The sequence below is a fragment of the Solea senegalensis genome, linkage group LG10 (genome assembly GCF_019176455.1).
Source record: "Solea senegalensis isolate Sse05_10M linkage group LG10, IFAPA_SoseM_1, whole genome shotgun sequence".
In the NCBI taxonomy this organism is placed as follows: Eukaryota; Metazoa; Chordata; class Actinopteri; order Pleuronectiformes; family Soleidae; genus Solea; species Solea senegalensis.
The window spans coordinates 3,878,132-3,905,091 of record NC_058030.1 but is presented as its reverse complement, the minus strand read 5'-3'; the positions used below and the strand labels follow the sequence as shown (position 1 = coordinate 3,905,091).

General features: G+C 40.0%; 2 protein-coding genes across 2 annotated transcripts in view; one reads left to right on the top strand and one right to left on the bottom strand.

Moving 5' to 3' along the window:
- LOC122776126 (RNA polymerase II elongation factor ELL) overlaps positions 1-9,526 on the top strand; it is a 28,548-nt gene extending 19,022 nt beyond the window's left edge. The window contains exons 5-12 of the mRNA XM_044036507.1: positions 2,431-2,672; positions 3,674-3,798; positions 5,667-5,781; positions 6,083-6,530; positions 6,998-7,061; positions 7,547-7,718; positions 7,827-7,871; positions 8,784-9,526. Of these exons, the coding sequence (XP_043892442.1) occupies positions 2,431-2,672; positions 3,674-3,798; positions 5,667-5,781; positions 6,083-6,530; positions 6,998-7,061; positions 7,547-7,718; positions 7,827-7,871; positions 8,784-8,897 (1,325 nt within the window). The 3' untranslated portion in view covers positions 8,898-9,526. The remainder of the gene's footprint in view (positions 1-2,430; positions 2,673-3,673; positions 3,799-5,666; positions 5,782-6,082; positions 6,531-6,997; positions 7,062-7,546; positions 7,719-7,826; positions 7,872-8,783) is intronic.
- A 3,276-nt stretch (positions 9,527-12,802) lies between these two features.
- pex11a (peroxisomal biogenesis factor 11 alpha) lies at positions 12,803-20,534 on the bottom strand. The gene is made up of 3 exons (XM_044036513.1): positions 20,127-20,534; positions 17,576-17,691; positions 12,803-14,277 (listed from the first exon to the last, which is right to left on the bottom strand). Exons 1-3 carry the CDS (start codon positions 20,180-20,182, stop codon positions 13,709-13,711), a joined length of 741 nt encoding a protein of 246 aa, XP_043892448.1. The 5' UTR covers positions 20,183-20,534; the 3' UTR covers positions 12,803-13,708.
- Positions 20,535-26,960: the final 6,426 nt, after the last annotated feature.

Here is a 26,960-nt window from a genome sequence, read left to right as displayed (position 1 = left end):
TAACTACTTACTGTTGTATTTCCAAGCCTCAGTTTTGCATGGCAGCCTTCAAAGCACGTAGGCATCAAGGACAGATAAACGGCAGACTTTTCATTTACCCGTAAACCTTCTAAAGCGTTGCCTCTCACCATGTCATCCTGCTGATAATTGCCATATGGTGTGGAAGTTATCACATAATTAATCAAAGTGCTGGGTTGCCATTATTCATGTGTGCGGGACGCGTCTCTTTCTTGTAATTTTCCTTTCATTTTGACCAGATTGCTCAGGCTCTGTGCCAGCTTGCCTGCCAGCATCATTAATGTGATTGAGTTTGCCAGAAGTGTGCCCTATCAAGTCTCTCACTGATGTTTTATCTAATGTTTAATTGCACTGAAAAATAATTTGGTTTTTACTTGATAAACTATTTCTAAATAAGATCTAAAAGAAGAGGCCACACTTAACCTGGAGTAATGTGGGCCTTACATGTATGATATCATGTATACTCGCTGTCCTAGCTCCCAAATGGTGGAACAAGCTCCCCATCGACATCCGGACAGCATTTTCCGCCGCTTATACAACCATACAACACTTGTGTTTGTACTCTATAAATAAATAAATGCACTTATTGTAAGTCGCTTTGGATAAAAGCGTCTGCTAAATGACATGTAACGTAATGTAATACCAGCCTTAGCATTGCTTGCCGTGCACAAGCCTTGGTTTTAGTGTCACTGTCAATTGAATTGACCATGCTCCATCTATAGATGATGAGGCTTCATGATATTTACAAGTCTCACGAGTTTAAACGCTTGTGTAGAACATTTAAAGGCTGGAAACATGCCATGTTTAGCATAATTGCAGTAGCCAGCTGTTATGAGCATGTAGAGGGGGGAGTCTCTGAGAGGCTTTCACGTGATGCCTTTAACATATCTGTAACACATGTGTCTAACAAATCATGGCAAAGGCATGAGCTGACATGAGATGTCCCATTTAACTTAACATTATTCACAAGCCGCCTTTCACTTCTCTTGAAAATTAATGGGTTATGGATCGTTGTGTGTGTGTTTGTGTGTGTGTGACATGCAATGAAAAGCACACAGTTGTTGTTATGGTACTCAGCACACCAGAAAACCTCCAATTACAGGTCTCAGAGTGGAAAAATGCCCTTAATGTAGATAACAGTGCATGATTTAGTGTTTGATTGCATTCGGCGGAAAAGCAGCAGCAGCAGTCCGTGGTCACCAGGTGTTTTACAACCTGCCTGGAATTGAATTCTCCTGAGTCATAATTGTTTTTTGCTCCATCACATTGCGACGTCATTGAAAGTCATTGTCTTTTTTCATGTTTGGTCACTGCCATTAAATAAACACACATTACTGTAAAGCGCACCAGTTGCTGTAAGTGAGATATTACAGTAACTACGGGAAGTATAATTAGAATTAACTTTGAGTCCAAACTTCCTTCAAGCTACTTTTAATTTATTACCGTCAAACAATGGCTCTAGTTGCTGCTTGTTTGAAATGTGGCAGTACAAGTTTTTTAGTGCAGGAAGGATACTTGCTCAAAAATCTTCATGTCCTTGTTCACGACATGCTCATGCAAGACTACGATTCTCCGCAGGGCAGATTTAAAGGGACTTATCTGCAGTTGAACATAAACGTAAAGTTTTAAGAGTATTACCGTACCATAAAATGCCGTAGACACACATGAGTCTGCTGCGTTGTCTGCGTGAAAGTGCTGCCAGTGTTTGACCTGTAGCAACCTCAAAAGTAAAGCTTAAAGTCGTAATGAGATTATGCTGTGCAGATATCTATAGTTACTGCCTGTGCAGGGCCGAGTGAATTAGTGCTTCGACGGAGAGAAAGGGCTTCTCTGTGTTAGCTGGTTGAGTTTCCATTCTCAACTGTTTACTCAGCAGCAGGCTGTAACCCTACTGTCAACCCTGTTCACTGTTTTCCTCTTGCAGAACCCTGGCCCTCTTTATGTAAGCATAATGCCAGGTCCAAAGTATTTACTGCACATGTGTGCACTGTTTTTAGATACTTACTGTAAGTGCTGCACATACTGCAACTGTTGTGTTTGCATGAAGGCCATTGCACAACAATAGAGAGATGTAGGGAAAATAAAAATGTGCACGGTTAGCTCTTGCGTGTGGAGCCGTTTTTCATAATCAGCATGATTTGACTGTCCTGAGGACTGGATTAGGTACGGTACACAGGCTGCACTGTTATTGGATACTGTCATCATATGTGAATCCTGTTATCAGATCAGTTATAATCTCTTTGCTCCTCTAGGTTTATGTTGGGTAGCAACTGTCCTGCCAATCGGAATCTGCTTTTGATTTCTGCTGTGATAACTTTGTGATTAACCGCCACGGAGCGTAGGAACCTGCCCTCATCACCTTCCACACAAGTCATGTTGAAACTCATCGGTGTGTCGCTTGTTTTGATCCAGGTAAGTGTGTGAAGGTCCAGAGGAAGCAGGGTCTAGTATCGGGCTCAGATTGCAGCAGCAAACACTCGCCCAACAACAAGAGGAGCCTGATTCCCAGCCCTGTTGCGCACCGCCCCCTGAGGGACCGCATCATTCATCTCCTGGCCTTAAAGCCCTACCGGAAACCTGAGCTGCTACTGTGGTTGGAGAGGGAGCGGGCCAGTCCAAAGGACAAGACTGACCTGACCTCCGTTCTAGATGAGGTGAGACATCTGGCACATTGCCACTATGTATATTACGTAACTTTGGGAAAGAAAATGATTGTGTTAGTCTAGTACAAGTAGAAATAATAAGATAAGAAGACGACAAGGGAAAAAACATGGCAAAATCTAAGCTGATACATTTTTTGTACTAATGTTTATACACGGCCAGCTCAAAAAATGGAATAATTTAAAGTTCATGAATGATAGGAAGTCTCAAAATGGTGTTTGTCACGCAAACCGGAAACCACTTATTACAGAAAGAAAAGCAGAAAGGGGACACATCGCCACCTAGTGTCTTGGAGGTGGACACGCCTCTATAAATACATTACAGCAATTACAACTACAACTGCAGCTCAAATGAAATATTGTCACGTTAAAGAATCTTCCACGTGAGCAAAAACAGCTCTTTAGCACGACTAGATATCAGGAAAAATGGTTTAAGCCTCAACAATCATTTAGTCCCCGCTCACTTGCTATGTTGTATTGTATAAATAGTGTCCAGCCGTCTGCTGTGCAGCAGCCAAACCTCTGCTTTTCTGTAAAGGTGAAGTCAGTGAGTTTATTTGAGGCGCATTTCCTGTGTTCACAATGTTTCAAGTGTCCCTCCAGTGGAGACTGTGTCGCCACTGGTAGCTGTAATTAGGGCTGAGCTGTAGTTATCTTTAGAAGAGAGGATTGTGTTTTGACAGGAGAGAGGCAGAGTGTCTCCAGCTGGGATCTGACTGCTTTGAAAATTGAAAGTTGTTGATTTGGGCCGATTTCTATCAGTCGTTTATCATCAGATTAAGTTGTGTAGAGGCAGGGTTAAAATGTTAGTAGCTGCAGAAACAATACAGGCCCGAGCAGAAAAACGTCCTGTTTTATTTGAATACATGCGTATGGAGTTACCGTGTTAACACAGTTATACACAGTCCTTTTTTACAACCTCAGCTGGCCTCTTTTTCTGTCCTCTTGTCCACTCCCTGTTGATTGAGTAACATTGTGAGTCGTCGGTGTTACAGGTTGCTAAACTCAACCTGAAAGACCACAGCTACTCTCTGAAGGATGAGCTGTACAGACACGTTCAGAGAGACTGGCCTGGATATCTAGAAGAAGAAAAGCAGCTCATCCATAGGCTCCTGATCAGGTGAGTCAAAAAAAAAATCTCTGGGAATGTTTAAAGACATTATATATTCACCAAATATGACTGCACCCATTTTGGAACACAAATTATCTTTGCATAAAGACTGGAAATCAAGTATTATGTAAAGAAAATCCACTATTGGCGGTTTTCCATTATACAGTTCTGGCGCTACTCAGTGTAACTGAATCATTAGAATCAGTTCATTAACAAGATTTGTTCACGTAATCGTTCAGTACTTCCTGCATGACCGTCTGACAGACAGGTTGTTGTGATCCGGCTCACGATCGCCGGCTATCGGCAGTGCTGTCGCTAAATACACCGGACTCCTCTGTTCAATACTGAGATTTTAGACATTTCCTTGCTAAATGTTGGAGATTAACGCATGTGTTTTGGGTCTTTTTAACTGATCTACAGTTCAGCATCGTTTGGTTTGATTCTAGTGTCAGACGTCGCGCCAGGTTCTATCCCTAATGGAAAAAACAAGTGGAGTCGAGCCGAACTGTATAATGGAAAAGCGCCAATTGTCCAAGCCCCAGTACATGCCATGGTTTTTCTTCTATTTTAGTCTAAATGGAACAATATTTGCTGTCTATAAGAAGACTTGAAACTAGCGATCGACTGTTCACCGCTGAGAATCCAGGCTTTTGACACATTGGACCAGGAGATATTGTCTTTACGCCGAGCTGCATCTCCATGTTTGAAGTATTTGCCCTGTGCTAAACCAATAACCCGGCAGCTACAACTCTTGTTTTCCCAGCACATAAATGACAGCGGTATCCGTATCTTCATTCGACTCTTGGCGAGAAGGAATACAAACATATTTTCCAAATTGCCTGTTGCGTAAAAAATTCTTTTAGACGTCTTTTGAGAGTCCCATGCAGGCAGATAATGCATTAAGGACTGCGGGATGAATGCATAGTGACAGTGCTGCCAGTAATAGAGCGAGAGATCAGAGAATGAATGTGGACGTCTTCTATGATCATGCTGAAAGAGCAGCTTCAGAAAGACGACTGCTCTGCACTGATGAATCTCTTAATGGACACATCAAAGCGCAGGAAAGTATTCCGTGCACAGCGTTGCCAAATGGCATTAGCATGGAGGAGTTCAGAGTAGCACGGCCCGAGTTTCAGGGCGAGTCTCCTCCCCCTCCTGTGTTCTCTCTGCCTGCCAGTAAACACGCAGGCCATGTGCTCCGCGAGTGTTTTGGAAAAAAGTGCAAATCCCCACTGCTGGCTGATTGCGTAACCCCTGCTGTACGTGTGAAAGACGTCCATTTGTTGTTGTCATGAAAGTTTCTTTGCCAAGTGTGATGAATCCGTATGAGCTCCACGTTTATGTCCTGTGGATTTTTATCCCTGTAGTTTATGTGTGACTTATAGTTTTAACTAAACGACTCGTTGGAGGGTTGCGTGGATTTACAGGGTGTAGTTTTTTTCTTTTTTTTTGTAGGGGCGTCTGCATGAGGAAGAAGCTGTAGGAAGCAGATTAACTGAGAGGGTTTGGTCCCACAGAGGTTAAATCTGCTGCCATTGTCGTGCTTTGTTCGGTCTTTGTGGTTTCCTCCTGCAGATGATCATCAGAGACACGAAACAACAAAGCTGACTCACACAAACCTGCCAAAGTCATTTGTAATGCCAGTGTTATTATTCCTTCCACAGAAAGTAATATTTTCTTCTTCATCGGAAAAAAAAAAGCCGCTATCTGTGCTTTTTTTTTTCCTCTGGAAGTCGTGACGCTTTATCAGCTTGCTCATAAATCTGCCCGACCAAGATGGATGACTTACACGCTGCCTCTTCCTGTTAAGCTTTGCAGGTGACTAACCTTCCAACTCATGTCCAACTGAACGTTCTGTGTTCCCAATCTTTCCTCAGGAAACTCCAGCCAGTCCACAGTAGCCAGTTGAAGAGTCCTCAGTCCAACAGTTCATTCCACAAAACACCTGGGGACTCTCCTTCACAACTCAGCCCTGCCAAGAATCTCTCTGTGGTAATTATTCTCCATCGATTTGAAAGAATTCTACTTTGTGCTATTTCTACTTTCTTTTAAAGCTAAGAAATGTACTGATTTTTGCAGACGGACAGAGAGTAAAAGCAATTTTTTATATCTTTGTGTAGATAGTTCTAAAGTTCTAATCTAGTCATTAGTCATTGGAATTGGTCCTGGAAAGCCCTTAAAAAATCCTTGAATTTGATGTCAATCAACGTGCAGGATTACAGTTAACTGTCCTTATGCGTATGCTAAGGGTATGTTTGGCTAACAAATTCACTATGTTCTGTTTTGCCCCCAGAAACGGCCATTACCCTCAGACACATCCAGCTGTCAAACCCCCAAAAAACAAAGACTATTAGACCAGCAGCAGTCGCCCTCTCCTGGAGACTGCGGCACCAACGGTGCTCGTAGCGCCTCCAGTCACGGAAACTCTCGTATCCCGGTCAAACTGGAGTTTGACAAAACCAGCAGTCGTCTCCACGGGAGCCCGAACGGCCTGCACTCGCCGCACAAAGCCAGCGTACCGTCCGCTGTCCCCAAACTGCAGAGGACAGAGCCGGCGCCGACCGCCCCCAGCCCCAAGCCCCCGCTCACCGACGCCTCCATTTGCACAAACCAACAGCTCAACAATGGCCAGCATAAAAAGAAGAAGTCCAAAAAGCACAAAGACAAAGAACGCGAGCGCTTAAAACTGGACTGGATCGAGACCAGTCCAGACCTGAAGCAGAAACAAGAAAACCTCAAAGGTGAATAAAACTCTTGTTTCTTTTTGTGCCGTCAAGAATCTGCACGTTGTTTGCTCAGGTCGTGAATATTATCAGCTTATTTCAACAACAACAAAAAAAGGGGGGGTTGGAATAAAAATCTGGGTCGACTCGCTGGGAGCTGAGAAAGAGCAAATATAGAGCACAGTGAATGTTGTGGGGACTGTAACACTTTCTCCACCCTCCCCACTCAAAGTCTGTTGATGATTGACTGTGGAACAGCTGGGTGACCTACGGTCGACCGAGTCAGCAGGCTGCTCTGCCTCCTGCTCCGGCCCTGTTGACGTCACAGCTTGCCTTGGATCAGATCTCTTATCAGAGTCTGTGATAAATGATCCCATCAGCCTTGATATGATGGACATTTTATCTCTTTTGCATATGGCTAATTGCTTTAACCTTTTTTTTGTTTTGTTTTTTTTTATTGGTCCGTGTTTTTCCTCTCTCCATAGACCACGAGGGAGAGAAAACACCTGTCAACAGAACGCCAGCGGAGGAACTGCCCGATTATTTAATGTAAGTGATGTCACAGCCCGTGCTCATGTTATATGTGCACATTTAGAGAGGGGTTTTTATGGCTCGGGAGGGAAATCCAAGTGTCGTGTAACCAGATGGGTGCATTTATTGTCGTTGTTGATTTCATCTGTCACTGACGAGTTTGCCTTTTATGTGTCCAAACCACAAACGTAGAGGAGAGAGAGTGAATGAGAAAGGGTTTAGTTTCAGCTTCTAAACATTCACATAAATACAGTGGGAATAAAACACATGTTTAAATGAGCTGTCACGACGCATCACCGAGAATGACTTTGAAAGACAAATGGTCTGATGCCTTTGCATTTGTACATCTGGTCGACACATCAGGCTGTAAAATCAGTGACGTGTCAGTCCCCTCTCTCGGCAACGACCTGCACTGCCACCTGCTGGAGGGACGGGGTCGGGAGGTTCACAGTCTGCTTTTCATCAACAAGCTGATGGTTTTGGGTTTTTTTTTTCTTTGGTAGAAAATACAGCACCGTAACAGCACTGGACCAGCGTCAACAGTACAAGGACGACTTCTGCGCAGAGTACGACGAATACAGAGTTCTTCATGACCGGATTGGGGCAATCACGGAGATGTTTGTTCAGTTGGGGTCAAAGATCAACACTCTCTCCCCGGGAACACAAGAGTACAAGGTACTTTGTGGACCAGCGACATACGAGCTGCTCTGCGTTTCACCAAAACACGAAAACACATCTGACACGTGGCTAACACTAACACTTTCTTTCATGTTGCCCTTTCAGCTCATGGAGGAACAAATACTACAGAAGTACCGAAAGTATAAAAAAGTAAGAAACTATTTCAATCTTTTTTTTTTCTATGTAAGCCTGGTGCAAGAACCACTCATAATATCAATTTGTCACAAAGGAATTTGTCACTTTCTTTTCAGTTTCTTCAAAGAAATCAGATTTGATGGAACAATAATGGAAGAAATTGCCTGTTATAATATGTAATACTGCATGGAAACTAACTCCATATGAACATTTCCTGTCACAGTATAATTGTGATTGTGACATATTATTGTAATAACTGTAAACATAGAGAGCTTAACAACATAATACTAATAATTATCAAAATTATTTTTCTTATATTTCTGTAATGGTTAATAGCCCTTTAACCAAAATGATATTTTTAATGCTAACATATAATTATTATTGTTTCAAATGTACTGTTTTACAAAAAAAAAATGAAAAAATATTAAAGCACATTATTATTTCTTGATTAAGATGTAAAATTATAGTTATTTCATTGAGGTCCTGAACAGAAAGTTTTGTTTTTTAAAGTATTTGTTTTGTTAATTGTTGTTTTTAATGTGCACAAATACCGACAAGACAGAAAAAGACGGGGAAAAAAAAACTCCCCCATAAATAGGAGCATCATTTCCTGGAATGACTGGAAAGATGCAGGCTCCCCCTTGTGGCACTTCAAAATAAATCCCTGAGACTGAATTTGTCGTCCCCTGAGATGTTAATAACTTCTAACCATGATCAATCAATTTAGCGTGAGCACGTTTTATCATAATAATAATATATATATAATAATATCGTAAATAGTCCAGTCCCTACTCCATGTGATTCTATTCTTGCTTCATTTTGACTCAAAATTCAAATTGTGAAATACTGAAAAACCTTGAAAATATGTCATTGTTTTGGATTTTGAATAAAAAAACTCACAGGTTTTTCTTCCGTTTCACTTTCTAGAAATTCCCCGGCTACCGGGAAGAGAAGAAACGCTGCGAGTACCTCCATCAGAAATTGTCGCATATCAAAGGCCTGATCACGGATTACGACCGCGCACAGGGGTTGTTGTCGTAGTAACTGGCGTTGCACCCCCCCGTCAGGAGAGGGCTGTCATGTGACTGGACCAAAAGGCTCCGAAAACAGACCCAAAGACTGTCCAGCAGGGTCCTGGAGTCGCCGAGACACTTTTCACTTTACTGCTCCTGATAATGGATTCCAGGTCAGGAGTGAGGTTCTTCTTCAAAAGTGGGCTTAGACCACCGACTCGTGACCAGATGTTGCCCTTTAACACTATCTATGGTTATTATTATTATTATTATTATTATTATTTTGAAATATTATTGCTGTCATGGCTGGATTTTTGTTCTGTTGTAAAATGGTCACGTGACACAGTGAAAAGCCAAAACCGATTTCTTTTTTTTTCCTCTCCTGAAATGCAAAAGCAGATGCGATCCTTCTTGTCTAACTGTATTTTTATTTTATCTTTTATCTCATCAGAGCTAAAAAAAAAAGAAGAAAATAACAATAATAATAATGATAAAAGTTCTGATTTTTGAAATAGTATTATGAATTGATGGTACAATCGATCTTACGGGAGGGAACAAATGCGACGAAAGCATTCAGAAGAGTTGGTTTGTGTATTTGTCATGTCGGGCTGCAACGATTTTTCAATGAAACGATTAATAATTCTTCTTAAATGTCAATATTTCCTGGTGTCTTTGTTCCATTTCAAAAAGAAATCATGAAAACTGAATCAGTTTGGTTTGTGGACCAAAGAGTTTAAGGTTTGGGAAACACCAGTCAACATTTTCTGCGGATTTTATAATCTACAGATTCATCAATTATGAAAATAATCCTTAGTTGCAGCTCTAACAACATGACGTTATGCCCTCAGACCACATCCAAACCGACAAAGTATCAGTGAATTGAAATTCCGCTATCATGAAGGCAACGTGAAATGAAATGTATCATCTGTACAAGAAGCCATATATCTGCAGGATTAGGACCAAGATTATTTACATCGACAAAGACTATATCACAAAAACGACTCTTCATATGTGAAGTTTCCTCAAAAACGCTCGACTTCCTACTTTGAGCCCATTCTGATTTGGTATGAACATCCGTCCTGAGTGATCTGATCACATCCAGACTGCACAACGTACAACGATGGGATTATCACACACATTCAGATTTGCTTGGAGGACGCACGTGTGTCCACATTCCTCAGGCTGCATGAACATAATCTGTCCTCAGATTACATTCAAGGCCGTGGTGGTTAGCCCCTAATCCAGTGGTTCTCAATCGTTTTAAACCCAAAGTAGCTCTCTCAATCTCATCCTCCTCTTCCTCACATAATATACTGAGATTAGATTAAGACGGGGCGAAGGAGAGAAGGTGACTCTTAAGTATTATTATTTAATTTTTTTATTTATTTTTTTTCCGACGCACTCCGCTTCAACATTCCCATTCACATACCCTGGTATATACAGTAGAACAATATTTCCGGTACGTACCACTGATGGTACACGCGCCCCAGTTTGAGAACCATGGCTCTAATCAGCTCTCACACGCACGTTGATTTATCCCCGACTCAATATCAACACTAATAGTCATATCAATGCCTCTCGATGGGTATTTTTTGTGTCGCGCGTGTTTTTTACGCGATCATATACGGAGATGCATCCGCGACACATTTCAGTACCGAGTACAGAGTATTTAGCACTTTCCACATGTGATCACATGACTAAGGATGGATGTTTATCCCTGGGTGCTGGTGTTTTCTCTCTGGCCTCAGATTATAGGGACTTTTTTTTTGGTGGCTTTTCTCCAAACAGCCCGTTTGAATTTTTAAGAAAATACTGGAACGCCACAAAACAGAACCACAACGGCTGAACTGGAGCTCCTCACACATGTCGCCCTACAGTATCACAAACTAAACTGCCTTGTCGCACCACAACATGAAAAACAGTACTTATATAGTAACGATGCAGTATTTTCATTGTTGTTCTAAGACGTCTTTAAAGTATACAGGGTAATATTTCGACCAGTGATTCCCCAAAGACAGATCGGGGGTCACGGAAGAGTTTGGTTGTTACAAACCTTTTACGCGTGCGTGTACACATGCCATCTTTACATAGTGGGTTATGGAAAGTTTGGGAAACGCATTATTTACTATGTATGATTTTTTTTTTTTGCCTTGGTTGAATAACAGTAATTGACATTTCGATGTCCGTCTGCTGACTGTGGCTTTAAAGACTTGGACCTTTTCAATTCTTAACCCTGTGTGAAGTGTGTGGATGGGTCGCTCCGATCAAACCACTCTTTTATTTTATTTTACTGTATCAGCAGGTACATTTGAATTACTACAACCTGTGATTTTTATATCACGTTCACTAGCTGTGGCCTGAAAGTGGAAGGGGAAAATGATGTCTGGACATTTTTGCGTCGCCGTGTCAGTGTCGCTGCGCAAGGGCTGGGCGATGACGGGTACCGCGTTCAAATAAGTTGATATCCATAATTATCGCGATAAATGTCGGATCACGTCCCCTTTTTCCACCAACATTTTCATTACCAGGAACGTATTTACCTGCGGGGAAAGAATTCCCGGTAATCTGTGCTGTATTTCCACCGCGGAAAACAATATTTGGGTGGGTAATTTCGGTGGAAACACGCCAAGGTTTTTCCAAAATCCCGGGTAAATGAGAATCAAGTTCCTGTGGTGGAAAAGGGTGGAATATTATATATTATATAATATATATACATTATATCGATCCAAGTTAAGTGTTTGTCGTGTTGTTCCAGCGAGAAAGCGACATTGCAATAATATTGGTATTGAATTAAGTCCCAGCCCCTGAGTGATGATATTCAAGACTCTTATGTCTCAATAATGGCTTAAAATGTGAGAGTGAAGCTAATGCTGTATTTGCCTTAACGCGTGTGTATGACAGACATTTCCAGGAGCACGCTCGGTACTTTTGTCTGTAAAAAATGTCTTAAAAGTTTTGAAGGAGAGTTCAGTTACTGGATAGTTGTTGCGCAACAGTCGTCTTAATTGTTCATATTTAGCTTCCTTTTTTTGTGGAATAATCGTGTTTGACTCACAGTTTCATCCTGTAAGGACAACCACTCTTGAAAGTAAGAATCATTGTAGAAATCGAACCCAAGGGACAAAAAAAAAAAAGAATAATAATTTGCTTCGCTTCTCTGCGTCAACATATTCAGCAGCTCTGTTTTGTCGTTTGGTCGTCTGGGATTTTATTTTGAAGGATTTAACAGTTGTTCCGTCTTGGCACATATGAACGTTTCCAAGAAATTTATATTTATTAGCACTGAATACAAAACAAAAAAGGATAACTGTGTTTTTACAAATTCCAAAAATTCGGCACATACTTGTATTTTTCAGCCTGGTTGATTTTTTTTTTTTATTTAAGCAAAATGCGTGATTTAATTGAAAATATAACGCTACTAAAAACATTTTTAATGTCACTTCAGGACAAACAAAAGACCTGTAATTACATTTAAGGGCTCCTTATCCATTTTTATCACTATAGAGTCATATTGATCAATTGTGACAAAACAATCTGCGTCGTGGTGAAAACCCTGATCTTAGTATTAATGAAGATAATTTAAGTGGATTTTTTTTTTCTTGGGGACCAGACCCTTAATTAAAGGGAACTCTTAAGTGCTGACTGACTGTGAGCAAACTACTGATGGTGCCTTTTCAATCATACAAAGCAGAGCCACTGTGTCTGTAACTATGATTGTTGTCATGGAAAAATAATAATAATAATGATAATAACTTGTGCCAGCAGTATTTACACCTGTGTAGTTTCACACTGTTCAAAGTGCTTTTATTATTCAAGTTGATTCCAAAATGCCTTGTAACATTATATAAGGTATGTTGTTACTGTACAATTTTTTTTTTATTTAATAATTAAATCACCTTTTTTTCCAGTCAAAATATTATTATTATTATTATTATTATTATTATTATTAAATTTAGATCAATTTAACCAGGACAACACTTCACTCAACTGCATCCGATGTTTGCTTACGTGCATTTCTTTCACATTCCTCATATTTCATACATCATGTGCTTCTTTCACGTTGGTACTGAAAACAAAAGAGAAATAAATCTATGCCTCCATTGAAATGTGAAATAAAACTTTTTTTTTTTTTTGCTGCAATCTAATCAACCCACCGACGAGGAGAAGTAATTTATTTATTGCTTTGAGCGTGCGTTTGTTCTTTTCTTTGAATGGGATGTCATGTCTGCAGAGTCTCGTCACGCATGTTTCAAAGTACGGTGAAAGGGAAGTGTGGAATATATTTTTGCATTTTCCGACGGCGAGTGTCTTATATCACATGGTCATCCGCTTCGGAAAAAGAAACAATAAATGTATACTGTATATGTTCAGTAAAACTGGAAATTAAAGCTTCTTTTTTTCTCTCTCTCTCTCTCTCCAGTTGCGTTGTATTCTGTCATTTTTCCACAAGAGGGCGGTGTTACTTCATCTCTGAATGGAGCCACAAATGTAAGAAGACATTTGTGTGTTTATTAAATAGAGTTTTTAGTGTGACAGTGGACACTTTATAAAGTACTTAATCAACAAGATTAACCGGTGTCTGATCTTAAATATAAATAAATAAATCAACAGCATTACTTACACATAGAAACCCTTTTAAAACCAGTGTTTTAAACTGAATCATAGACAAATTCAATTATTGCTTACGTTTGGACTTTGTGTCCTAACATAAAAAGTCACAGTATGTGCTCGCAGTGCGTCGTCTAATCTCATCAGATTAACTAATCCTCTCTAGCGCTCGTGACCAGACCAGAGTCGACCTTCTGCCTTCTGCTCTGCAGTTTATCGACACCTTCGTTATCACGGCTTGATACTTAAACTGGGCTTTGTGTAGGTGATAATTCCAATCATGGAGGACACCAGACCACAGAACGCAACTGTTCCTGCATTCGACGAGTAAATGCCCAGCTTGTCTAAGGGAATGAAGAGATCACAAATGTTTTTCAGCGTGTCCAGGGCGACCGCCGGATGTGATTTAAGGCTCGCCAGCAGCAGGAACAGCAAAGCGTCCAGATGGGGAACGACAGCCTCGGCCACTTCGGGACCCTCGTTCAGATGCCGCATCATTTCCCGTCTGAACTGCTTATCTTTGGCTCTCTGCACCATTAACTGCAGCACGACATAAAAGTCTCTGGCCAGGCTGATAATCAGCGAGAGGAGGTAGCAGCGGGAGGCGCTGGTGCTCCACGACTGCTTGTCGAGGCCGCGGATAAGCCCAGCGTTTATGGCCCAGAGGACGTTGTCGCAGATAAAGTAGAGGGCGCGGTTGACGTTGGCGGCGGTGAGGCACAGGCTCAGCACTCGGTCAGAGAGTTGCATGGATCGTTTAGCAGCCTCAATGGAATTTACTGTGTTCCCCAGCCTGAAGACTGAGAGAGAAAACATGACAGGGGCAGGAATTAATGGCACATCACACGGCACAGTCCACAGTGACAAAAGAAAACACTCAAAACAATAACTTCTATCAATTAAAGCAGAACACAGAGGGGTGCTGTGCCAATCTTAGCTGACATAGGGCGAAAGACGGGGTCACACCCCTGACAGTTCGCCAGTCCATCACAGGGCCACATATAGAGACAACCATTCACTCTCGCACTCACACCTATGGTCAATTTAGAGTGTCCAAATGACCTAATCCCCATATCTGCATGTCTTTTGGACTGTGTGAGGAACCCGCAGAAAGCGCACACACACACACACACGGGGAGAACACTCAAAGTCCTGCTATCAGGGCAGAAAAAAAGAAGCAGAGAAAACCGTTGTCGGAGGAGGAAGTGAGGAAGAGGATTTAACGAGGAAACACGCAGGACTTTCAGTGTAATTTAACAGCTTTGGAGGTCGGTGTGAAAGTTAAGTGGCTTGTTGAGGGGGAGATTGGGGAGCTCTCTCCACCACTCCCCTAACTGTTAGCGGGTCCTCAGAATCAGTAAAACGGATGCTGACCGGCATGGACCAAAGACAGGGCTTGTGTTCGCCGGCTCCGTTGAAAGCAAATGGGTAAGAGAGGGGAGTTTTTTAACGACAGTGAGGATAAAGTGGTAGACAATAGATGGATGTATGGATAAAAAATATGTACTTTAGAAATGAATGGCCAGACTCAAAATTAGAAATATGCCAGTTATGGTCTTACTGAGTAAGAAATGTATAAGATCAAGTCATAAAATCACCCTGATGTATCATCAAACATTAAGGTTTTGGTCTGTTGCTCCACACAAAACCTCATAGGACTTCAAAAACGCCAAATGTTGCTAAACGTAGAAAAACAAATAACACCCAGAACCCCATCGAACACGGCTCAACGAAGGGAGAAGAAGAAGAACGAGAGTCAGTGATGGAAAGAAGTTAAACTACAGATGAATGAGAGCAGAGAGTTTGTTAAAGACAGACAATGTTGTCAGAAGTTATTTAACACATATGATTATATTTTTACAGCATGCTATTGTGCTGCCTCGTCGTCTCCTCTCTCATCTCGTCACGTGTTCACTCACTCCTGAAATGACACACACACTGTCTCACTCTGTCGAGCTCCGCCTGTTGCTGACATGCAAAAAATTAGGTTCAAGTGTTTATAAAAAATAAAACAGACGAACGTCAGTGTAATTAAAGAGATTTTTCCCCTTCTCTCTCACTCATTTTGTTTGTTTTTCATTTATTTATTCTATCTATGAGGATGTACAAATATTTAAATAGGAACGTGTGTATACATGGGATTATATGTATATTATTTAATTTGTTATATTATGATAAGGATTGTTATTTATTTTCCTGCCTGAAAAAAGGCGCCGCATTGCTATGAAAGTTTGTACTATTACACGTCTTCCTTTAAAATGTGCTCTGTTGTGAGTGAGAGGAGCAGTGGCAAGCATTGTTGCCTCACAGCAAAAAAAGGTCACCGGTCGGAACCCGGCTTCCTCCCACAGTCTGCAGACATGCGGTTTGGTTGTTTGTTGCCTGGCTCCAGTTTCCCGTGACCCTCGTGTGGAGGATAACGAGTGAGCGATTGCTCTGTTTATGAGTAACGTTTTTAAAATAAAAACAAAATAAACAACGTCGGGACATTTGTGGGCGTGCCAAGTGCAGCTCCCGCGGAGACTTTGGCAACGACGCTCTACAGAGTTTGAAATTGGGATTGCAGTAAATGGTTGCTGTAGCATAAATCTTCATAGTTTGAACACATTACATGTATGTTATCACACTGGTTCCTTTAAAAGGAAGTGATCATTTGGTTACATAATGACTTAAACCCGTTTTCGTTAAGGCTCCTCTTTGCCTCCATTTCTTCAGAAAAGCACATTATCATTGGTTTGACCTGCGAGTAAAAGCCCTTTCACCTAGAGGCAGTTGTAACACAGAGGATTACCACACCAACAGAGGGCTGACCTGTTTCACAATGGCCCAGTGAAGTCCTCTTCTGTGAACAACATCAAGGTTTTGCCTCACAATGCTGAAAGACATCGCTTCAGCCGCTATTTTTATGAAGAGATGTCATCGAGTCAGTCTCTGAGAAACGTTAGAATTCATCTAAAAACCTTTTTATTATCTATATACGAGCTGTCAAGGCCAGACTTACGTCAGCAACGTAGGTGCATCAAGTTCGGCACACCGTGCAGTCAACCAAACAGAGACTATCTTCACTCAAATAGTAGAAAATCATGAAAGACGTCAACGGCCATTAACCGGATCTGAGTGCATGAAGACGTGTCGATGGTAAAACTACACAGCACACATACTTCTGATTCTTTTTAAATATGAGTATTTTCTAGTGTCTCGTGGCTCTATGTGACGGAAAAATCATTACGGGGACAAAACTAGACAAATTGACAACATCACCCTTTCACTTTTGGGAAAAACCAAATCAATATTTTGTGACATTTTATGAACCAAAACAACACATCGATCTATCAAGAAAAGAATCAACAGATTAAGCCGTTTTTTAAAGAATAAATAAAATAAGGCTTAGTTGCAGCCGGAAATACAAACGTATTTATTCACAACACAAAAATAATGACTGAAATAGAGTTTAACTTTAACACCAACAAGACTTCTCCTGGCGCACACATTTTAAAGGTTGTGTAAAACGCTCATTTTAAAACACCTCACTATTTATACGCTATTTGATTTAGAATTAAAAATACACTTTCTTTTCCCCGAATGGTATTTACTTTTACCATCTTAAATGGGTCATATACTGTATTTAGACACAATCGCTCAAATCACACAACTTTTTCTTTGTATTATTGACGATGGAAACTCAGTGTTATGTAATTATTATCTATTAAAATGTATGAAACACATAAGGCTTAGGGACAGAAATCCGTATCAGTCTGATACTGGTCAAAATCACGTGATCAGACATCGGACAGATAAAAATGTAGAATTTTTGCCGAGTCATGTATGGGCTGTTTATTTCTACTTTTTGGGATTAGAATATTTGTTACACAGTTGGAAAATGATGTCTTAGAAATGACTCAGCACAAATGTGTCGGTATAACGGCTTCATACGCTCATAAATGGTCTAAAATGACTGTATTGGACGGATATCGGCAGATACTCGAGTTTGTGATATCGAACAACAAAAGTGGTGTGGTCCCATCGCTAATAAAGTTTATACATATTGTGTGTAACCACAGATTTCCCTTTTCCCCTTTACAGTAGAGTCACACTCACCTTTTCGTCCAGCGTTCAGATTGGCCTCCAGACTCTTGAGTTTGGCCACCAGGTCTTTTCTGTTGGAGTTGCTCCTGAGCAGATGCGTCGACAGCGCACACGCAAACTGAGCCGCTCTGAAAAACCGGAAGAGGATGGACATGAAATGTCTTAAAGACACGATTCTTAAAAGGAAGGTGAGGCTGGAGGACAAGCAGAAACACTGTTCTACTGTTTACACCAGGGTATGTGACCGGAAAATGAAACAAATAGCAAAAAATAATACTAAATCAACTTATCCCTCGCTCCACCATAGTCTAATTTCACTATAAGTGTGTGTGAAGTATATGTGAGGAAGAAGAGGATGACGAGACAGCAAATAATTGTCTTAATTTAATATAATCTGCCTCCTGTGAAAAGTCAGCCCAATATTTTCTCAGGCGTAAAAAGTTGTTTTTTTTGCATTTGTCAAAATTTAAGTCACATTCTCACAGCTCTTGACAGTGTCGGTAAAAAGAGAAGTTTTTAACGATGAACCCAATCGTGAACCATTTATCATTGCTTTCACACGGTGACATTTGTTTTTAATAACACACACTCCCATTTACTGCAATATTTTCAAAAACAACAACACCGATTCGCAACTGTTAAAAATAACTTCTACAACAAGTTGACAGCTGCCGCAGTGTTGGGAGAAAATGTGACAACATATTTATGATAACGAGTTTAATCCGTGCTGAAATCCAACAATCTTATAACCAAAATGGTCACGCAGGGAGCATAAGAATAAGAAAAAGAAGTGAACTCCTGTGCTAACATGTACATTATGTTGTTTACTGCGTCCTAACAGACCTGACTGAGGGAGCGTTTGCGTGATTATAGGGGCAGCGCATGGACGGGCGGGGACAAGAGACGTGTATCCCGTCAAATTGCTGAACGACTTCTGAAACGCTTCTTTGTGTTTTCAGTCGTACTCCAACCTGTTTACAGTTGCCTCGTTTACGAGCTCAATGTCGCTCTTACTGGATTTTGTTAATAAGAGGGTTCTCACACCTTGGTGGTTATCAAATTCAAGGACTTTTCAAGGGCTTTCCAGGACAAATTCAAAGACTAAATGTGTCAGCTTAAGATGGGAAGTGCAACTTTCGTTTCGCCCATGATGGAGTTTTATAGATTAGCAGCACGCTCCGCATCTGGATAAGCGATTGTTTTGGGGATCTTGGTCAAAGTCAGTCTTTGTCATTTTTCTTTGGTGAGACAGAGATCTTGGAATTTGCATTTCGCAGGCATCACGTCACTCCCTCTTCTCTTGCCCAACATTACTCGCTCATTGTTCTGTGTGGAATCTCACGTCGATGGCAGAGAGAGCGAGAGACACCACAGCAACGCTAGTAATTACAACTCAGGGCATGAAATAGTAGGTGGCGTCGTAACAAACAAACAAGGGAGACCTTGTTACCTTTAAATATCAACTTAACTTCTTTCTTGCACAAAATTCAAGCACTTTCAAAGACCTGTGCCTATTTAGGGCAGTTTTCAAAAACTTTCAAGGGCCTTGACAATCACAATCTTGACAAAACCCTGTTAATATTTAAAAGTTAAATGGCCATAAAATGATTAAACTGGGAAGCTGACATTGAAATTATCTCTGTGAAGGTTTTCAGTCATCCAGGTCACTGTGTCTTCAGGGTTACACACTGGTCACTTTGTTAGGTACACCTGTTCAAAAGCTTGTTAGCACATACGCCTAATCAACTTTAATGCACTTAGGCATGAAGACGTGGTCCAAACGACCTGCAGAAGTTCACACGGACATGAGAAGAGGGAGGAAAGGTTTTATGATTTATGGTTGCTGTGTTCTTGTTGTCAGATCTGCTGGAATTGTCACACACACCGTCGTCTCTAGGGTTTACAGAGATGTGCAGAACATGCTTTGCAGAAGCCCGAGGTCAGGGGGAGAATGACCAGACAATCATTGAAGATAAGGAAAGACAACAATACCTAAAATAACCACTTGTTACAACCAAGGTTAGTGGGAAAACATCTCTGAATCCACGTACATACTTTCAGCACAAGACCTACTGAAACTCCTGAGGGCACACAATATTGTATTTTACCAATTATTATTGCAGCCTTGATTTGCTTTTGGTTATATAACATGAGCGGTATGTGGTTATTTCTGCTTTAATATGATTAAATATACTTTAGAAGTGACAAATGAATGAAAATGTGCTCCTTTTTTTACATTTACTGATTTACAACACTTTTCTAGGTCATTGAATTTCCCCTTGGGGATCAATAAAGTTTTTTGAATTGAATTAAAGGGCATAAAAAAAATTTAAGCAGTGTAAAATGTTATTTTGGAGATAAATTGCTAAGCAAAGATGTGTGCGAGTAAGAAATACAGTATGGAGAGTTTGGAAAAAGTGGCTCGAGTTTTAACCGACGTTTGTTAAAAACTGGGATGTAAATAAAAAATGTAAATATTAGTTCTACATGCTGACCAAATACTTTTTTTTTCACAACCGATAAAACGTAAATTCTTAACTTAGCACATGGTCACTTAACTTACCTGAACACACGATCTTTTCCTTGATTTTGACTCGTGAATTTCAGAACCGTGTCCATGGTGGAGACAAACTAGAACAGTTCGTTCTACTTCGGCTTCGGCGTCACTCCTCCTCCTCCTTCTTCTACGCTACCTGCTTGTCTGTCACCTGTGAACTTGTCTCAGTTTTAACAACATATACGACAGTGTTTCGTCGTTGCTGTTAAAAACCAAACAGTTCGTGTGGATTTTTTTAAAAAGCAACAACTTATTCCACTTCCATGCCGAGCTCGTGTTGCTTCACTTGCTACCTCACGGAGACGGGGGAGGCACGAAACTAAACGCGCTTGTTTCAGTACAGACAGATTTTACGGACGGACCACAAGCCCGAATAGGGGCGGTTTTTACGAACGGACCACAGTAACTACCGGTTACTATGGTAACTGTAGTTTTTTCACAATTAAAAGGTTAAAACTAGGTTTTTAAAAGTTCGTTATTCACACATGTTGTATAATTTCATAGCAAATTACAGATTTGTTTTCTTATTTACATTCTGTTACTTGTTTTTAGTCATTATAATCGATGTTGTGATGATCTTTGCAATGCTGTTGTTGTTTGTCATTAGTCTATTGTTGGTCTCTGCTTGTTTGAAAGTTCTGGATTATTTGTTTTAATGTTTTATTCTTTAAAAGCTTCACCAAAGACAAGCATTAGGACATTAGTGATAGCTAAACATACATACTGTACTACTATGTTCAATTTTATTTTATAATGGGATATATACTAATGTTTAAAAATATAATTCATATAAAAAATAAGAGGACAAAAATAGAAGGAATGCCATTTGTGAATTAACTTAACCAAGTTTAAACATTTAAACTGTTGCAAATAGTTTAGTGCTATATGAAAAAAATAATATATATTAAATAAAAAAATATATCTTTATTACTATGTACATATGTGGGTTTAAAAAAAAATAAATGTGAAAATAAAACCAAATAAAAATGTGGCCAAAAACCAATCACGTTTCTCGTTTTTGCCAAACAGCTTTTATTTAATATCAATGCCAAGTTAAATATACAAGTTATGTTTACTTTCTACTGTCTCTTGCCACTTCAGTTATTGAGTTTTTAAGTGAGATAAAATACCACTTTTTTATTATCTAAACAGAGTTTTACAAATCAATTATACAATGACTCTGTGGTATGGATTGTCTGTAGCTTTATATATCTGTCGGTCTATTTTGTGTATTCTGTAAAATGAATAAAAGTCCTTGCACTGTACACTGTTTAAAACATATTTTATAAGGATTCATAAGCAGGGTATATTATTTTAAGGTCATTCACATGTTTCATCCCATCTCTGCCATAGCTTCACTTGTATGGGAAATGATTCATATTCATATACAGCGATATTTCACATCCGTGGGGGTGACCTTATCTACAGAGAAAGCCACGCTTCATTTGAGCTTCACTTTCAAAGACACGGTTCATGCGGTGGTCAGTGAGTGGACAGACGTTCTCATGTCTGCCTTGAGGATGATGATGATGATGATGATGCAGGTAGTTAATATAATTGTATCTACATAAACAACCACAAAAATCACTGAATGTTGTTAAGTTAAGCTTGAGCTATAAATAATGTGACCATGTAATATGGATGCACATTCATATTCATTTTCAGACCAAAAGCAAGAATCTATAAAGACAGATGTGAATAAAATCAATAGACCAAAGCAGGAAACAGCAAAACCTCAACTATTGCACACACACACACACAAACAAGCAACTACAATGTAGATGTAAAGGCCAAAAGTGAGATTTCCTTTATTTAAGTGTTAATGGGAGCAGATGTGATAGTGTGTGTGTGTGGGAAGATGATCCATAATCCAGGGGCTCTCACCTCGACTGCAGAACGGCTGAGGTCTTTTTCAAAAGACTTGAGATCCTTGGGGATGAATAACAGAGTGTAGGAGTCCAATCAAAGCTTTACACGCTCATGCAACAGAAAGTTAAAATCAAGAGGGGAAAGTCGGAGTTGTTGGAATTCTTTCTGTCCACCGGCCAACGGCAGCTTTGCCGCGACTCCTCTTCGTCTGTGAGACTGAGAGCGAGATGTGTCAGCGAGCTCGAGTTATTTTTAAGAAAGCAATTCCCACGAGGCCCATCGCCGTTGTCGATACCAAGGCTGTGTGTATCCACTGTGTGAACATTTTGTTGTTAAAAATCCAATATTCAAGGACTTTCTTTCTCTCTCACACAGTAGAAGGACAATTTGATCAGTGAAACTTGTCCATGACTCAGTTTCCAAAAAGAAAAGAAGTCTAACTGCACCCACAGCAATGTATTTCCAATATGACAAATCAGTCTCAGCAAGAAAAAGTTTTAAAACTTTTATTAATAAATGAGGGAACGGCTTCAACTGCAAAACTGTCCTCACTGTATATTATACAGTGGATTAACGACAAATAAACTAGATTAAATGGCGTGGGCATATTGATTTGCAGAGATGGAAAGTGCTAAATTACATGTACTCGCGTTATTGTAATTGAGTAGCTTTTTTGTGTACTTTTTTTTGTAATTTTACTTATCTTTACTGTGTATATATATACATATATACACATATGCATATATATGCTGTATATATATACTGTATATATACAGTATGTATATATATGCTGTACAGTATATATGTAAAGATTCATGCACCAAAAACTTTGGCAGTTAATGATGAGGACAGGTGAGTGATGGGAGGTGAATGATGAGGACAGGTGATGGGGGTGGTGAGTGAGGACAGGTGAGGTGATGGGAGGTGAATGATGAGGACAGGTGAGTTATGGGAGGTGAATTATGAGGACAGGTGGGTGATGAGAGGTGATTGATGAGAGTGTGATTGATGAGGACAGGTGAGTGATGAATGATGAGGACAGGTGAATGATGAGGACAGGTGAGTGATGGGGAGGTGAATGATGAGGACAGGTGAGTGATGGGGAGGTGAATGATGAGGACAGGTGAGTGATGTGGATGAAGGTGAATGAGTGAGGACAGGTGAGTGATGGAAGGTGAATGATGAGGACAGGTGAGTGATGAGAGGGTGAGTGATGAGAGGTGAATGATGAGGACAGGTGGTGGGGGTGAATGATGAGGACAGATGAGTGATGAGGGTGAATGATGAGGACAGGTGAGTGATGGGAGCTGAATGATGAGGACAGGTGAGTGATGGAAGGTGAATGATGAGGACAGGTGAGTGATGAGAGGTGAATGATGAGGACAGTTGAGTGATGAGGACAGGTGAATTGGTGTTAATTCAGGTCCCTGAGTGAGTGAGAAAGTTAAAGCATTTGTGACCTTTGACCCATTTTGACTGACGTGTTTACATATTTTATTTTGTCAGCACTTTAATTCACAAAGGTTTCCCTTTAATTAAAAACAATTAATGTGAGATTTGTGTCTCCTCCAAGAAAGAGTACATTTAAAACAAGCTACTTTTTTAATTTAACATAAGTACATATTTAGACTAGTACTTTTACAAAATAGTGGTACTTTTACTTGAGTAAAATATTTCAGCACTCTTTCCACCTCTGTTGATCTGTGAACTTTGAAAATCAACAAAATTAGAAGCTTAAAAAACTTTCCGCAAATATGATATGAGGAGGGGAAACAGGTCGACTGTCTGTGCTTGGTCACTGGCAAGTTTCTATTTCCTTGTCTCATTCCCTTCATACATTATTTTCAAAAAGTAGTAGAAAGTTTTGCTCTTGCTCTCAGGACATGTTCTTAGTAAACGTCCCAAAGGTCGACACTGAGCCTTGAATGTAAGAGTTGGTTTTCACTGAATGTTCTTGTCACATAAATCTGGCTGTAGATATCGATGAATGGATGAATGGTTTAATTTGATCATATTCTGTATTTTTTTTTTTCACGAGTATCTCATGAAATGTTCCATAAAAATAGCAAAGATGAAAGTACAGATAAATAAAGCAGGTACAAAGAGATAAATGCTGCTTCAAAAAAAAACACTTGAAGCGTCATTTATTTTTAATGACATGTTCCAGTCTTATAATCTGCTTACATGAGGATGAACGACGCCATTATTGAGACCCGACAACCTCAATCAACAGAAACAATTAAAGCAATCACGCCGGCTTCCACCTTTTACAAATCACCACACCTGGTTGAAAAAACACTGTCTGACATAATCTCAGTTTCCTTAATTCACACCTCGGAGAATCTGACGTGACTGAAAACAGGTAATTATCTGTGATTTTATCACCACGTGACGTCTTACTCATACTATTGAAATCCCACAAACCCAATTTCTCGCCACTCCACGTTTGGACGTCGTAATTGCTGCGGCATAAACTCAGGAAACTTTAATATAATCTGAGGTTGGCAGCGTAGTCTGAGACTCACTGCAGTATACGATCGACCCTGAATGCAAAACGAGTTCAGAAGTTTTGTTGCTGTTTATTTCTGATAAATATTCTTGACTTTGTGTCTTTTTCAAATACAAACCTCAGGGGGACGTTTTCTTGTTGATGCACATGGAAAAAAACAACAAAAGGGCTGTTGCGGGATTTTATTATTGACTGGCTTTTGGGTTTTACTTAATCCTTTAGACTATACCTTCTGCCAAGTAAGTGGGTTTTTCCCCTCTTGGTCTTTTTAGCTTGTTTTTTTGTCAACAGACTTATGCAAATTTAAATTCAGAGCCCACTTATACTTATATACACATGCAGCTGAGGAAATTTTTTAACATCAGTGTTTTAGAATATAATATTATGTATGGATCGAGTTCATCTGGATGAACTTTGTGCAGATAATCTGCACAAAATTTTACTTTCCTGTTTTTTGCCATGCACACACTGAATAAAGCTGTAAAAAGTGAGCAGTAAAATGACTGAAGTGAAGCAGGAACCAAATGATCGGTATTTTTCAGCGGAGGAGCCTCAACAAAAGGAATTCAGATAAGATGTCAGACGCCGTTCACACTCTAAACTGCCAACACAGTCACTTACCCTCAGGCCGCAGATCCAGATGACTCAATTTCAGGGCTGAAAGAGCCGTGTCAAGATTTGTGCCAACATCCATCAGACTCAGCGATGGTTGATATCCACTCACTGGCCACTTTATTAGGTACACGGGACACAAGGTCTTCTGACTGCTGCTAAATCTGCTTTAAAACATATTATTAAATATGCACAAATGTACGTTACATTCAAACCCCTGTCTGGTGAGTTCACATGTGTTCCTAATAAAGTGGCCAATGAGTGTATATGTATAACTTACACCAGGGGTCTCAAAAGTTGTACTTTTTTTCATTAGTTTTGACTTTTTGTTTTTAAAATAAGTTTGTTTTAATTCATTTTGAGAGCAGTTTGCATTTATAAATGCTTAGTTTTACTTTAGTTTTTATTAGTTTTAGTATTAGGTTTTATTGTATTTGCCAGGACTCAAAAATGAGCACCCATCCCAGAATCAAAAATAACAGTCTATAAGAAAGTAGCCTGGAGTGCAAAATGTGCATAATACTGCAAAATGAATCACTAAATAAAAGACATATTTAAGTACAAAACATACAATAATTTGGTATTGCGTGGCAGGCAAGTTTGAGACCTCAACCTTACAGACTGATTTATTATTCTTATTTTATATATGTTTTTAATATTTTTAATAGATAATAACAAGATATAGATATAGATATAGATACAGAGGACGATAAAATGGTAAATCAAAATGGGAGGATTTTAATCTATAATGCACACGCTAATGAACACTTAAGATTTGATGATCAAAGATTGGTCATATAATGAGCGAATGTGAAGTGTCATCACTGATGAAGTTCTTGTCAGATAGAGAAAGATGTGACGTTAATTGAATTCTCTTCTCGAGAGCAGTGTGAGTGTTTGGCCTTGAGAAAACTACAGTTCTTAACTATAATTGAATAAACCACCACCCAAAGCCACAGCTGACCTAAATTAACAGAATTGGTGATTATCAAAATCTTTTTTTTTATATTTCTATAATGGTTAATGAACCAGCATATAGACTAAACTTAACCTGACATGAGATTTTTATTGTTATCCATGAGTTGTCAAATCTTCTGATTTTGCAAAAAAAACTGAAAACAATAGCAAAGTGCATTATAATGTCTTGATTAAGATGTCAAATTATAGGTATGTTCTTGCATTCCTGAACAGAAAAACTAGTTTTAGTGGATTCATTTCTGACTTCTCAAAGAAGAAGCCCAGTCCATAGTATGGCCCCTCTAGGCCAGAATATACCCATCGAGGGCAGAATATACTCCTCTAGGCCAGAATATACCACTGCAGGCCAGAATGTACCCCTCTAGGCCAGACTATACCCTCTAGGCCAGACTATACCCTTTAGGCCACAGAATATACCCATCTAGGCCAGAATATACCCATCTAGGGGCAGAATATACCACTCTAGGCCAGAATATACCCATCTAGGCCAGAATATACCACTCTAGGCCAAAATATACCGCTGTGGGCCAGACTATACCCCTCTAGGCCAGACTATACCCCTCAGGCCAGACTATACCGCTGTAGGCCAGACTATACCCCTCTAGGCCAGAATATACCCCTCTAGGCCAGAATATACCGCTGTAGGCCAGACTATACTCTGCCTAGGCCAGAATATACCGCTGTAGCCAGACTATACCGGGTGCAGGCCAGACTATACCGCCAGGCCAGACTATACCGCTGTAGGCCAGAGTATACCCATCTAGGCCAGACTATACCTCTAGGCCAGATTATACCAGCCAGGCCAGACTATACCGCTGTAGGCCAGACTATACCGGGCTGTAGGCCACTATACCCTAGGCCAGACCATACCC